The sequence below is a fragment of the Hibiscus syriacus genome, unplaced genomic scaffold, assembly GCF_006381635.1.
Source record: "Hibiscus syriacus cultivar Baekdansim isolate YM2019G1 unplaced genomic scaffold, ASM638163v2 tig00111067_pilon, whole genome shotgun sequence".
NCBI classification, from domain to species: Eukaryota; Viridiplantae; Streptophyta; class Magnoliopsida; order Malvales; family Malvaceae; genus Hibiscus; species Hibiscus syriacus.
In genome coordinates this window covers 1,191,124-1,204,278 of record NW_024062969.1, presented here as the reverse complement: position 1 = coordinate 1,204,278, position 13,155 = coordinate 1,191,124, and the positions used below count along the sequence as shown (strand labels likewise).

Here is a 13,155-nt window from a genome sequence, read left to right as displayed (position 1 = left end):
ATCCACTTCCTTATACCCCTACGAGGAATAAATCCATACGAAGGTATAAGATATGTGTACCCAAGGGGTTATTTTCTAAAACTCATACAAATAATAAATTCGTACAAAAGTATAACATTCACCCCTACTTACTTGGGACGAAGCTCGGGTCTAGAGCTCATGTCATGTAAATGCTCATGATGTGTGCGAGAAGAAACATACAAACCTTTGACTCGAAAAGAAAAACTCTCGACAAAACTATGATGAAGCTGAAAACATAAATTAAAACGTTAGTAAGACAAAAAAATAATGAAATTAGAAAAACTTTAATAAATGGATCATAATCTATTTAAAGATTCGAATTCATAATTTTCATAACTACGATAGTGTATAAGTAATAGACGACTTGACTCTTTAAAAAAAGGTTCCAACGGAGTCGCCAAACTGTCATAAAGTCCTTTTTTATTTTAAAAGTTTTTTGTTCTTTTAAAGAAAGTTCGCTTATGACTTATCGTTTGAAACCATTTAATTTGTTTTACACTCGCCATCGACCTTTGGGTTAGGTAGGTCGAATACCTAAAACACCTTTTAGAATATTAAAAAATATTTAAAAGCCATAACTCAGACTGTGTTTACCAAAAACTTGATTTAACGGGTCCGAGAGTTGGTTACGCATGGGGAAGAAAAATCACCACTACTGCGCCCAAAATTGGTATCAAATCGCTTATACATTGTCGATGAAGTAAAATTAGGAAATCAAATATAAAGTTAGAATATGATCCATTTATTAGAGTTTAATTAGTTTGTCTCGAATTATTTATTAGGGAAACTTCTTTAATTTGAAAGAAAATATCAAGATTCGCACATCCTCCGACGGGAAGGTTATCTCTTCTATTTCTTGAAAAAAAAATATCCCCTCCTCGATTTATCAAAAATCAATAATCGAATAAAAAAATTATACAAATAGTTGCATAAAATAATTTGCTATTTAGAGAAACACATGTTGCAAATGTAGAAGTTAGAATTAAAGAAACGAATAATTAATATTACTTTTCATAAAATATACTCGATTTATTTTGAGTTCCCATTTCGTTTGAATATTGTCTTGAATCACACTTCTTCTATAAAGTAGTGCTTTTTACACCCATTTTACGGCAAAGGTTCTCGAAAGTAGTTTCGAATATATATAAAAAATACTATCAACATTGAGCAATTTAAAGTATTCTATAAATTTTAATAGATGTTAACATGTTAAAATGTTCCTTTAAATATATATACTACATATATACGACATATGAGCATGCAATAATAAAGCAACAAATAATAAAGTAAAAATTAGAACAAAGATATGATAATACAGAGACCATAACAACAATTTCAAAGTAAAACAAAAACTAAATCATAAATAATAACTACAACAAAAACCAATTAAGCAACCAGTTAAACTTAATCAATGACTAGAATATAAACATGGCAAAATAAGAACCTAAAACAAAAATATAATCAAATTACATGTGGCAGCAGCAAGGACCAAAATAAAATAACATAAAAATTACAGACCCAAATCACAAGAAAATAAAACTTTGTGAGTGACTAAAATAAAATAAATTAATGATAAGTGTCTATATTCGAATAAATGGCATATCAAAATGTCACTGAATTAAAATAAAATAGAAACAAGATACCTAAATCAAAGAAAACATCAAAATAAAGTATCTAGTGACTAAAAGCAAGAACACTGCCAAGTTTGGGGGACCTAAAGGTGATTTTCCCTTGAATAGATGACTAAAATACAATAAAGTGCTAAAAAACGAGGATTGACACTGGATTATACCTTAATTTAGTGACCAGGACACAAAAGAATTCTTAAGATTTAGAGATCTGTGGGTAATTAACCTACGACATAGTGACTGGAGTGTAAAAATACTTTGAAGGTATAGAGACCTTAGCGTGTTTAACCCAAAACAAAAAAGGAAACCTAACAATCTAATATCTCCTACTCTAGCTTACCCGAGAAAAGCAAACCCTAAAACATTCATCTCCTCTACTCATTTCACCCTCCCCTTCACGCACGCGGCGGCTGGCTCCCCTAAGAGCCAAGGCGTTTTTTTGCCTAGGCCACCGTAAATCGGTGGTCGTTCCCCTCTATCTATCACCCAACACGACGCCGGAAACCCCACCCCCGCCGACAAACCCCTACGAAATCAGGCCCTACTCTGATCTTTTCTCCCCGGCCGAGAGGTCCAAAGCTATGGTCCCGATGAAGCCTAACACTAGCCTAACACGACCCTCAACCTCTCCCCGACGACTCCTCCGGTCCCGATGAAGCCCGACAGCAGCAAGGTAAACTCTAAATCCCTACCTTTATTTTTTTATTTTTTTCTTAGATTATAATGATAATATATGCATGGTAAGAAAAAACAGAACAGAAAAGAAAATGCTAAAATCCCTTCAAAAAGAAGCTTTTTTCGGTTCTATTTTTAATTCCCAAAAATTGTTGTTTTACATTGTTTTTTTGGGTTATATGCCCATTACAATGTTAGAATAAAAAATAAAGTTTTGCCTGCTGATTTGGTTGAATCTGCTAAGATGGAAGAATTTTCCCATGAGGATGATTTTATCAACTTTGATACAATGGCTTTGATAGCTCTTGTCATAGGAATTAGCAATGGGACATAATATTGAGAATCTTGACGACGCAAGTTGATCAATATGGATAACATGAAATCTCTCCTATCTTTTTACATGAAAGGTAGTTAGTGTAAAATAGGTTCTCGGCGTGGATATTTAAGTTGAAAGTTATGTTTCTTGAAGGTTCAATATGCAAATAAAACTTTCGATGATTTCAGTTGTTTAGGAACATACAAACTTTATAGAGCACTGATCTCTTATTTAAGATGAGTAATGACAGGAGTATTTCTTGTGAAATTAATTACGATGAAATGACAGTTAGATGGCTAATTATATATCTTACCCCCTGTCTACCCCCTAGAAGAAATGAAATGATCAAAGAAAATATGCCGCTTTCTTGTTGACCTCTAGCCTCTTGGCACGGCATATTTTGTATGCTCATGGCAGTATGGTCATAGAATTTGTACTAATCTATGCAGTCATTTATTTTCTTTCTTCAACGGGAGAAGAGAAAGCTTTCTCAAAGTCCCTCTGTTCTTTTTCCACAACATTTGATTTTATCTATTTTGCACGGGGACGGCAGAGGAAGGGCGTTTTAAGTACCCGAAACGTCCTTTGCACGGGGACGACCGGGGTACGTACCGGGGATGTGCCACGGTGGCAGGGTACGGCCTTCCTCTGCCGTCCCCGTGCAACATAGGTGAACTGTACCTTCCCATTCAACCCGAACCAAGACAACACGGGCGGAAAGCTAACGATAAATGCCTACTACGCAAATCCCAGAGAAAATACGAGAAATTTGTAGCTCTAAAAGAACCACCCGGATCTTACAACGAATTTAAATTCCGACCGCCGTACCAATGCTATTATCTTCACTGCGGATCATCTTTGTACGGTAATCTAAGCGCCGATAGAATCCAAGAATGGATGGCTTACCACGCTTGGTTCTTCGGACCCAGATCGCATTTCGTGTTCCACGACGCCGGCGTGGTGTCCCTGGAGGTTATGGCGGTGTGGAACCGTGGGTCCGAGCCGGGAGGGCCACGGTTCAGGATATAAGGGACCAAGCCCAGTGCGATGGGATTTGGGTACTATTATAACCAATTTCTGGTGGTGAACGATTGTTTACAGTACAATTACAGTATAAACCCTGCTGAGAAGATGAGCACTTGCAAGTTGCAACCTATTGATCAAATATCCGAATCATTTCCAGGTTATTGAAGCTGAAGCTCAACCTAGCGATCTATGTACACGTCGTTTAGGCATACATACAACCCTAAGCTGACATGTCTATGTATTTTCAGTTACTGCAACAATTGAATCATAATGGTTATTCATCCTTAAAGCTGTGAAGTTGGAATATATAATAAATGGAATTTTGATGCCTGGATCTAACCTACTTATATTTCCTTGTTGTCTGTATGGACTATTTTGATATTTGTGAAGTAGGAATATATGATAATCTGGTCTTCATGTTAATGCAGACATTGGTTCTATCTTGTCAAGCAGCATGGCAAGCTCTCCATCAATGTCATTCATTTCCACATTGGCTACTTGTGCTCTCCCAGTTAAAACATTTACACATGTTGAGCTTGAGAAAGCGACAAACAATTTTAGTTCTATTAGAAGATGACTTCACTGCAAAGGTCTCAGATTTTGGTTTAGCAAGGGAAGCAACTGAAGGATCCCATCACATTTCCACCCGAGTCATGGGAACTTTTGGGTAATTTTTTACATCTATTTATAATTTTAAAATTATTTTATATGCCGTACCCTTGCCGTCCCCCTACCCTGTAATTTTAGAAATTGCCATTTCTCGTCCCCGTATCCGTCCCCGTATCCGTATCAGTGCAACATAGGATTTTATTAATCATTGAGCTTCCTGTCTTCATCTCCTTTACATCACCAAGTCTTATACCGTTTTCATTTTATTAGGCCTACCTATCTTCCTGCTGAGTCCTGCAAATTAAGCATTCAAGATATCCATTAAATTATCTGTGCTGCCATGTAGATTTTTAAGCTACCAGCAGTCAAATACTATCAATTCCATTCATTTATTCTCAACCCGTGTCTTCCCCAGTGAATTTGCGAACCCTTATTTGTTGCCTTTCCTAATAAAGTTATAGACCTGATAACCTGGTTTCTTAAATTATATCCACAATAAGTACAAAGCCATGTGTGTTCAAATTTGTATGCTGCATCACTTTATGATGCTGACCTTTTACTTTTTCTATTATTAGCATTATCAATGCTTTGATTTGTGCCTTGTTTTATGCTAAATTATACATGGATCTTTTTTGTAGTAAGGTGTGTACCTCTTGCAGGCAATGTCTGAACTTGAGAACCCAATGCATGCCGACCTCAGTGCTGCTATATCCGGAAAGAGAGGCATGATATGTGAGTGTGTTCTTTCAGAGTTCAAGGTGCTGGTATCAACGTGTGGAGGAGCTAATGAGAAATGCAGAGCTGATCAGCTACTGAAAGGTCTCCTGTAAGTTTCTCTTGATAATTTTATGGCGAACTGACATGAGTCTAAGGATTTAACTAAATGATGAGGCATTTAGTCTGGTAGTGAATCAAACGCGAACAATATCTGGTTTCAAATCTGAAATCTCAATTAAAGCTGCAGAACTGCTAGCTTCTCATTGAAGTCATGATTCGTTTCTAAGGTTTATTTATTTAGAGTCTGAAGTGTTATTGGACTTAAAATAATTACAAAACCATAATTAAAGGCTATAAGCATAACTAAAAATTGTTATTGGACTCAAATTTTGTGAGTTCCAGAAATATATAATTACTGAAATTCCTGATGCTTAAAAAGTAAGGAAAATAAAACAAACTTAAATCTTCTGAGAAACATAAAATGCGACAATAATTTCAATTGTAGGTAAATTTAGGTACTAGATCTGTATAGGGATTGAATGAAGATCCAAAATCTATGTTTTCTTGGATGTAGAATATGACTTATCTTGACGTTTTTTATATGTGAACTGTAACAGGGTTATGCGAGGCAACCCTTCTGAACGATTGATAGGCCTACCAACTACAAGAAAGTTGGCACTGAAAAACAAGATTGTGTTTGGAACTGGCGATTACTGGCATGCTCCAACTTTGACCGCAAACATGACATTTGTGAGAGCAGTAGCTCAGACGGGGATGTCTTTGGTTACTACTTACTATCGAGCATAAACCACGGGCTTTAACTGGTCACTAGTTGTACTAACCAGTCGGACATGCTGGTAAGAGGAAATCCATTTTTAAAGCACTCTAGGGCTATGTTTATGGTTCTCTCTCATATATGGTTTGACCAAACTTGCATTTCACTAACAGTCAACTGTTTTGATCAGAAAGAGATATTTCAATTAATTAAGTAGGCTGACCTAAGCTTAACTTGCTATTACCATGTCTACCTGAAGCTCTGAATTGCACTTATAATTTACTGACCCCATTCGGCTAGAAGTTTACCCTTTAACAAACTTTATGATATGCGCTTGTCACTAGGGCTGAGAAAAAAATTGAATTGCATTGTTTGGTTTGTTTGTTTGAGTTTTTTTTTTATTTGCTCTCCAGTTCAAAGGTTTCGCCTTAACTATTCTGGACCGACTCGGGTTGTACATATGGTTTTGGTAGGTGAGTCTCACAACGAGGATTTTTTGTATACACAAAAACTTGAACCTGATACATTTTCTTAAATGATACCAAGTTTCTTACAATTAACCAATAAAAGTTGAAATATGTGGGCGAATATATATATATATATTTTTGAAAAGTAAAGGTGTTTGAAAATTATTTTGGTATTTAGATCTTTTGTTGTTGTTCATGTAGAACTCATCATGAGAGATTGATGAGTTTCATAAATTATATTGAAAAAAAAAATTCATATGGATTGAAAGAAAATTGTACAAGGCTCGTCATGTTATATTGAAGAGTTTCAATAAACACTTGAACAACATAGTGTATTATTTGGCTTTGATACTAAAGAGATTGGAGACAAGACTTAATCATCCTTGTATTTAGCTAAACATTCAATTTGTCTAAGCGTTTTAACTAGCAAAAAAGCTTTAGACGCTTCAAGCAAATTAGTAAAAGAAAGATGACCATAAGTATAGTGATAGCACAAAAAATATATGTATATATTAAAATTTTATATAAAAGCCTTGGAAAACATCACATACAAAAAGATAATTTTTACTAACATAAAAAACAAATAAATAAAAGACTACAAAAATATTTGTATAAATGACTTTTAATCTAAATCTTTAGTATTTATATGATTATAAAAAAATAATCGAAATTTACTCGAAAGTAATTTATTTTACTATTCACCAATATATTTTTCACAGTTGAAATTAAACATTTTATCATAATTAATAAGATGATGAAATTAGCATAAATAGGAGAACCAGGAATTGAAACTGCGTCTAAAAACCTAGTAAGAGCGCGCCTCAACAACTACATTAGCCACTACGCTTCGACATTTAATACAACATATGTATATATCTTATCACTATTGCACGAAAATGGAATTAAAATGGTTATAAAAAGTCTTGAACCTGGGTCGTTAAGTTATAGACGAAACTGTTATCCAGTAGGCTAAATAAAAAAATTTATATTAATTTATAATATTCTATATATGAAAATAACTAAACCATTAAATAATTCTAAAATACAATATTATTTAAATAATATTATTAATAATATTAAATAAATCTATTATAAGATAATAATAATAATAATAATATGCGATTGAAAGTATTATAAAATATTAGATTATATTTTAATAAACCATATTAAATAAATCAAATAAAATATTATTAATAATTTTAAATAAAACAATATGTGATTTAAATTATTAGTAAACAATTTATGATTTAAATAAATTTAGTATAAATATTATTTAAATAAATAATATCATAATAATTTTGCGTTAACTGAAATAATGCCTATTAGATTTATTTTATAGTAGTGTTCTTTTCATATATAAATTATTCTAACTTATCATCAAATTTCTGATTTATTCTAGAGGCTAACTAGTTTCTACCTTGTATTAGAGACCTAGGCTCAATCGTTGTTGTGACCATTTTAGTTTGATTTTTTTTTTCAGTCATTAGTGATAATAAGGTATATATGCGATTTTGTACATCTTGAAATAAATGAGAGGCTAGTGCAGTGGTTGAGATATGCCACTGTTATTCTGTTGGACGCATGTTTGATTATCTTTACCCCATTTATGCTCACTTATTAGTTTTCCATAGTTTTTCACTTAACAATAGTGAGACGTGTCATCACCTGATTCAATAAAAATTATTTAATTAAATAAATTAAAATTAAGGAAATATCCTCCAATCAAGTGATGACATGAGTCATAACTTTATTGAAAGACTAATTTATTAAATTAAATTTAAATTCGAATCGAATTGATAGAATGTATTAATATTGAGGACTAAATGTGTAATTATGTTAATTTTTAACTTTCACATAAGCATTTTCGTCAACTGTTAACACGTGTCACCACTTTATTGAAAGACTAATTTATTAAATTAAATCTAAATTAGAATCAAATTGATATGATATATAAATATTGAGGACTAAATGTATAATTATGTCAATTTTTAACTATTATGTCAGTATTTCCTTCAACTGTTAAAATCTAGTGCCTTGATTGAAAATAATTAAATAATTATGTGATCTAATTAACAAAATTAAAATATTAATGATAAAAGTAAAATGATTAAACAATTAAGTGGTTAATAATATAATTTACCCTTATATAAAATGTAAATCCAGAAAGCATTACTGATACTTACACGACATTATTTATTTTATATATTTTTCTCACTGTTCCTTTTCCATTTTATTTAATTATTTATAAAAAAAAATAAATTATGAAGTATAAGACAATCCTTATATTATTAACAAAAGCGCGTTATGCAAAACACGTTTATTGCATACGTGGTGCAAAAAGTAGTTTTTACTTATTTGACAACACATATGGAAAGCATTTCCAATATAAAACGCTTTTGATATTTAAAACCACACTGGTTTTAGAACTAGATCTAGGGTTTAGAGTTTTAATTATTATATTAATTTTAAATAAATTAAGTGTAAATACAAGATCATATATGTTCAAAAAAATTCAACCAATTGGTAATAAACATTCATACCTCTATTTGTAACACCTGAAATTTTAAGTAGTGATCAAAATATAATTTTTGAAAATGTAATAGCCAAAGTATAAAATTTATAAAAGTTTAAGAACTAAAATAATAATTTTTAAAAGTATATATTTTAGCCCATAAAGGGATAGTTTGTCCTGAAATAAAGGTTTTTGTGGGAATCAGAATTTTGACTTGAGATTTGTATTAAAAATTATAAAGTAGTAAAGTTCGGTAAGAAATTAAATAATTGGATCGAATAGGAATTTCACAAAAATTTGAAGGATGGTAGATAAAATTTGGAAATATTATTTTCATATTAGCATGGATCAATGTAATTGAAGTTAATTTTTCCTATTTAGCCGAAATTAGAAAATTTGGTGATTAAATTGCAATTTTCAAAAATTGCATATCTAAATTAGAAAGTCAACTTCAAGTTTGTTCATCTTTGACTATGAGATATTTTAATGGAAGATAATTCAATGGCAAATGGAAATTATCATATTTTATTAAGGGTAAAGTGATAATTTCTTATTATATTCATTTTAAATTCATTTAATTAGAATATAACATGAGTAAAGGCCAATGTTATTAAAATTGGATCGGATCGGTCGGTTCGACCGGTTGAACCGTGAACCGGTGGCCTGTCCGGTCCGGTTAACTCCCAAAATCGAATTAGCACAGAACCGGTAAAGAACCTGAAGAACCGGTTGAAAACCGGGGTGAACCGGCTGAAAACCGGCAAAACCGGTTTGAACCGCCGGTTCACTTTTTTTCTTTAAAAAAAATTTAAACCAAACAACATCGTTTGTTCAACGAGCCGAGGTAAATTCGAGTATTTTTGAGCTCGACTAGAACTCGAAAACTTTAAAAGTAAGCTCAACTCAACTCAAAAACTCACGAGCTAAAAATTATCAACTCGAAATATAATATTAAAACTTGAAATCGAAAAGGCTCGAACTAAAAAAAAAATTTAGAAGTTCGATTGAAACCTAAAATTTGAGCTCAATTGAAGCCTAAAATTTGAGCTCAATTGAAGCGAAAGAATAGTTCGCTTTGTGCTCACCAAAAGGCTCTATGATTTTGAATGTCAAATTACCTCTATTATTTATAGAAGTAAGTTGGGATGCTCTTCTATGTTTCTTAGCCATGTGGGATTGTTTTGTTCTCAAATTTTTACTCTTTAAACTTTTGGGATACTCTTCTATGTTTCTTAGCCATGTGGGATTGTTTTTTTTAAAACAATTAAACCAAATGACATCATTTGTTATGATTTTTTTAAACCCCAATTTTATTTTTTTGATTATAGTTATATAATTATATTTATTATTTAATATGTTTTACCTTAAATATTATGTTGTAGTTGATTTGAATCATTTTGTTTCACTTGATTTTATGGTTTTTCATTTATACATGTTATGACTTGTGATATTTTTATACCTTTTAATATTGTAAACTTAAAAAAAATGTTACATATATATTAATATTGTTTTGAATATTATGTAAAATTAAAAAAATATATTATTTTATATAAAATTCGGTTCAACCGCAATTGAACTCGGTTGAACCAGTGAACCAGTACCTTTACTGGTTCAATGTCCGATCCGGTTTTGAAAACATTGGTAAAGGCTAATAAAAAAAAGGAAAAATCAACAAAAAAATTGTTCAACTTCTTCCCCTTACTGTCGTGAACACCATTGAAGGTAAGGAAAACAATTCTTTTCCATTTTAAGCCATTTTCTTTGATTTTTTGATTAAGCTATTAGATAGAGAATTAATCCTCTTGAAATTCTCTATGATTTAGTGTAAAAATTTCATGGAAATCATGCTTGGATGATGAGATTGATGATTAGGGTTTATGAAGGACATGTTGAATTTGGCTGAATTTAAGGTTGAATTTTATGTTTTTGATGTTGTAGATTAATTTTCAAGCATGTGCGATGATTAAAATCAAGTGTAAAGCCATATACAATATTCAACCATCATAGGGTTTATGAGGATTGATTTAATTTCAATCGAATTTAATGTTGTGATGATTGGAGTAGCATGAATTTGTTATTAGGAGGTTGAATTCATGCTTGAAATTAAAAGAAAAGTTTACCCTAATTGCTTTAGATAATTCGGGCATGGAGAAATAATAAAGGAAAAATGTAGAAAATTTTCCTATGGTCTAAAATTGATATTAAACGTGTGCTATGTGTTCTGGAGATTGAATTGGATCAATCTGGAAGCTTGAGATAATAAAAGGATCATTTTGCAAGTTTTGAAAATTATGAGACATTGATGAAAATTTGTGCAATTATGGGTATTCAATGTTAATATTTAATTATTAAATGCTGTATTTTAAGTTAGAATATTGATTGGGACAAAAGTGCAATTTTGATGAAATTCCAAAATGGAATTCGAAAGGTCATGGATTTAGGGACTTGATTGCAAGTTTTTTAAATATGAAGGTACCATTGAATGTCATACTACAATGCTGGAATTTATGTTTTGAATGTTGAATTCTAAGCATAATTATTTATTTGGGATCGAATTGCAAGTTTGATAAAGTCAATGCTTGAATTCCAAAAGGCTAGAAGATTTAGGAATAAAATGCAAGTTTTCAATTGTTAAAGTATTGGATTGAGTATATTATCTACATGCTTGAATTTTAGCATTTAAAAGTTGGTGTGAATTCTAAAGAGAATTCATAAATAACGATTTGAATGCAAAGTTTGTGAAAGTAGAAAGATTGATGATGGAAATGAACATTTATGGAACCAAATAATTATTTTGGAAAGTTTGAAGTTATGATGGAATTGTGATTTAGTTTTATATCTATTTAGTATCGATTATTCTTTATAAAATTTGTTTTATCGGAATTAGATTATGTTAGTATAATACTAACATATAGTTTGAAAATAGTGTTATGTATATGATGTCGTACAGATTATGACAAAACTTGTGATTCTAGTGACTCGAAAGTGAAAGGCATATTACCTGAATAAAAGAATATCTTATTAAAGGTTCTATAGTGAAGCAAATGTGGGTGCAATTTATTTATTTAATTATTTTGATTAAGACGTGTGATAAGTCAACATCGGATGATTTATATTTTTAAAGAAAAGTTTGAATTAAATTATGGAATATTTCCATAATGGTTACCGAAATGATTTATGATTTATTTTGGGTATGAATGTCCTCGTTGCTCAACTATTTTGGAAATGGTTTATAATGGCTAAATAAACTGTTTTAACTTATTTCATCATGGATGGTGTTAACTAGTATTACTTTTATAAATAGATTTATTTTATATTAATATATGTTTTAAATATTATGCAACAATTTTATATAATTTAATATTTTATAATAATAACTACATTTTGAAGAAATTAATTTCAATCACTTTTGAGTTGGGAAATGTTTTAAATAAATCATGTGACAACTATAAACAGTATTGGAATAAGTATACAGGTCATAGGTGTTACAGTTGTTATCATCTATTAAAATTTATAGAATGCCCTAAATTGCTCAATATTGATAGTCTTCTTTTATATATATGTGAAACTATTTTCGAGAACTTTTGTCGTATAATAGGTGTGAAAAACACTACTTTATAGAAGAAGTGTGATTCAAGACGCCATTCAAACGAAATGGGAACTCAAAATAAATCGAGAATATTTTATGAAAAGTAATATTAATTTTTTGTTTCCGTAACTCTAACTTATGCATTTGCAATATGTGTTTCTCTAAATAGCAAATTATTTTATGCAATTATTAGTATAATTTTTTTATTCGATTATTGATTTTTGATAAATCGAGGAGGTAATATTTTTTTACAAGAAATAGAAGAGATAGTCTTCTCGTCGGAGGATGTGTGACTCTTGATATTTCCTTTCGAATTAAAGGAATTTCCCAAATAAATAATTCGAGTCAAATTAATTAAACTCTAATAAATTGACCATATTCTAAGTTTATCTTCGATTTCCAATTTTACTTCATCGACAATGTATAAGCGATTTGGTACGAATCTTGGGCGCAGTGGTGGTGATTTATCTTCCCCATTCGTAACCGACTCATGGACCCGTTAAATTAAGTTTTTGGTAAACGCAGACTAAGTTATGGCTTTTAAATATTTTTTAATATTCTAAAAGGTGTTTTTAGGCATTCGAGCCACCTAACCCAAAGATCAATTGAAACTCCAAAACAAATTAAACGGTTTCAAACGATAAGTCATAAGCGAACTTTCTTTAAAAGCGTAAAAAAACTTTTAAAATAAAAAAGGAGGTTATGACACTCGCATCGCGATCAACCTTAATTTCAAGTACACATGCCTCGTTATACAATCCCGGAATTACATGAACCCGTTCATCTTCAATTTCCTCAGCAAAATCAAAATCAGAATCCG

At 31.0% G+C, this 13,155-nt stretch overlaps 1 protein-coding gene across 2 annotated transcripts; it reads left to right on the top strand.

Annotated features, from left to right (window-relative positions):
* The first annotated feature begins 1,964 nt into the window (after window positions 1-1,964).
* On the top strand, window positions 1,965-6,016 carry LOC120151680 (UPF0415 protein C7orf25 homolog). 2 transcript variants are annotated; one of them, XR_005518635.1, is made up of 4 exons: window positions 1,965-2,322; window positions 4,095-4,333; window positions 4,935-5,094; window positions 5,610-6,016. XR_005518635.1 is itself a non-coding variant. In XM_039164061.1 (4 exons), the coding sequence occupies exons 3-4, from the start codon at window positions 4,938-4,940 to the stop codon at window positions 5,797-5,799; spliced, it is 354 nt and encodes a 117-aa protein (XP_039019992.1). In that variant the 5' UTR covers window positions 1,965-2,322; window positions 4,095-4,333; window positions 4,935-4,937; the 3' UTR covers window positions 5,800-6,012. The 2 variants fall into 2 exon arrangements, 1 of the variants encoding a protein (XP_039019992.1); XM_039164061.1 differs by having other exon boundaries at window positions 4,935-5,101; window positions 5,610-6,012.
* Window positions 6,017-13,155: the final 7,139 nt, after the last annotated feature.

What these genes read in the sequence shown, in the direction of transcription:
- LOC120151680 (XM_039164061.1), top strand. Translation starts at nt 4,938, where the DNA reads ATGTCTGAACTTGAGAACCCAATGCATGCCGACCTCAGTGCTGCTATA. An exon ending in CAGCTACTGAAAGGTCTCCT is followed by an intron (nt 5,102 to 5,609) that starts GTAAGTTTCTCT and finishes GAACTGTAACAG; the next exon opens with GGTTATGCGAGGCAACCCTT.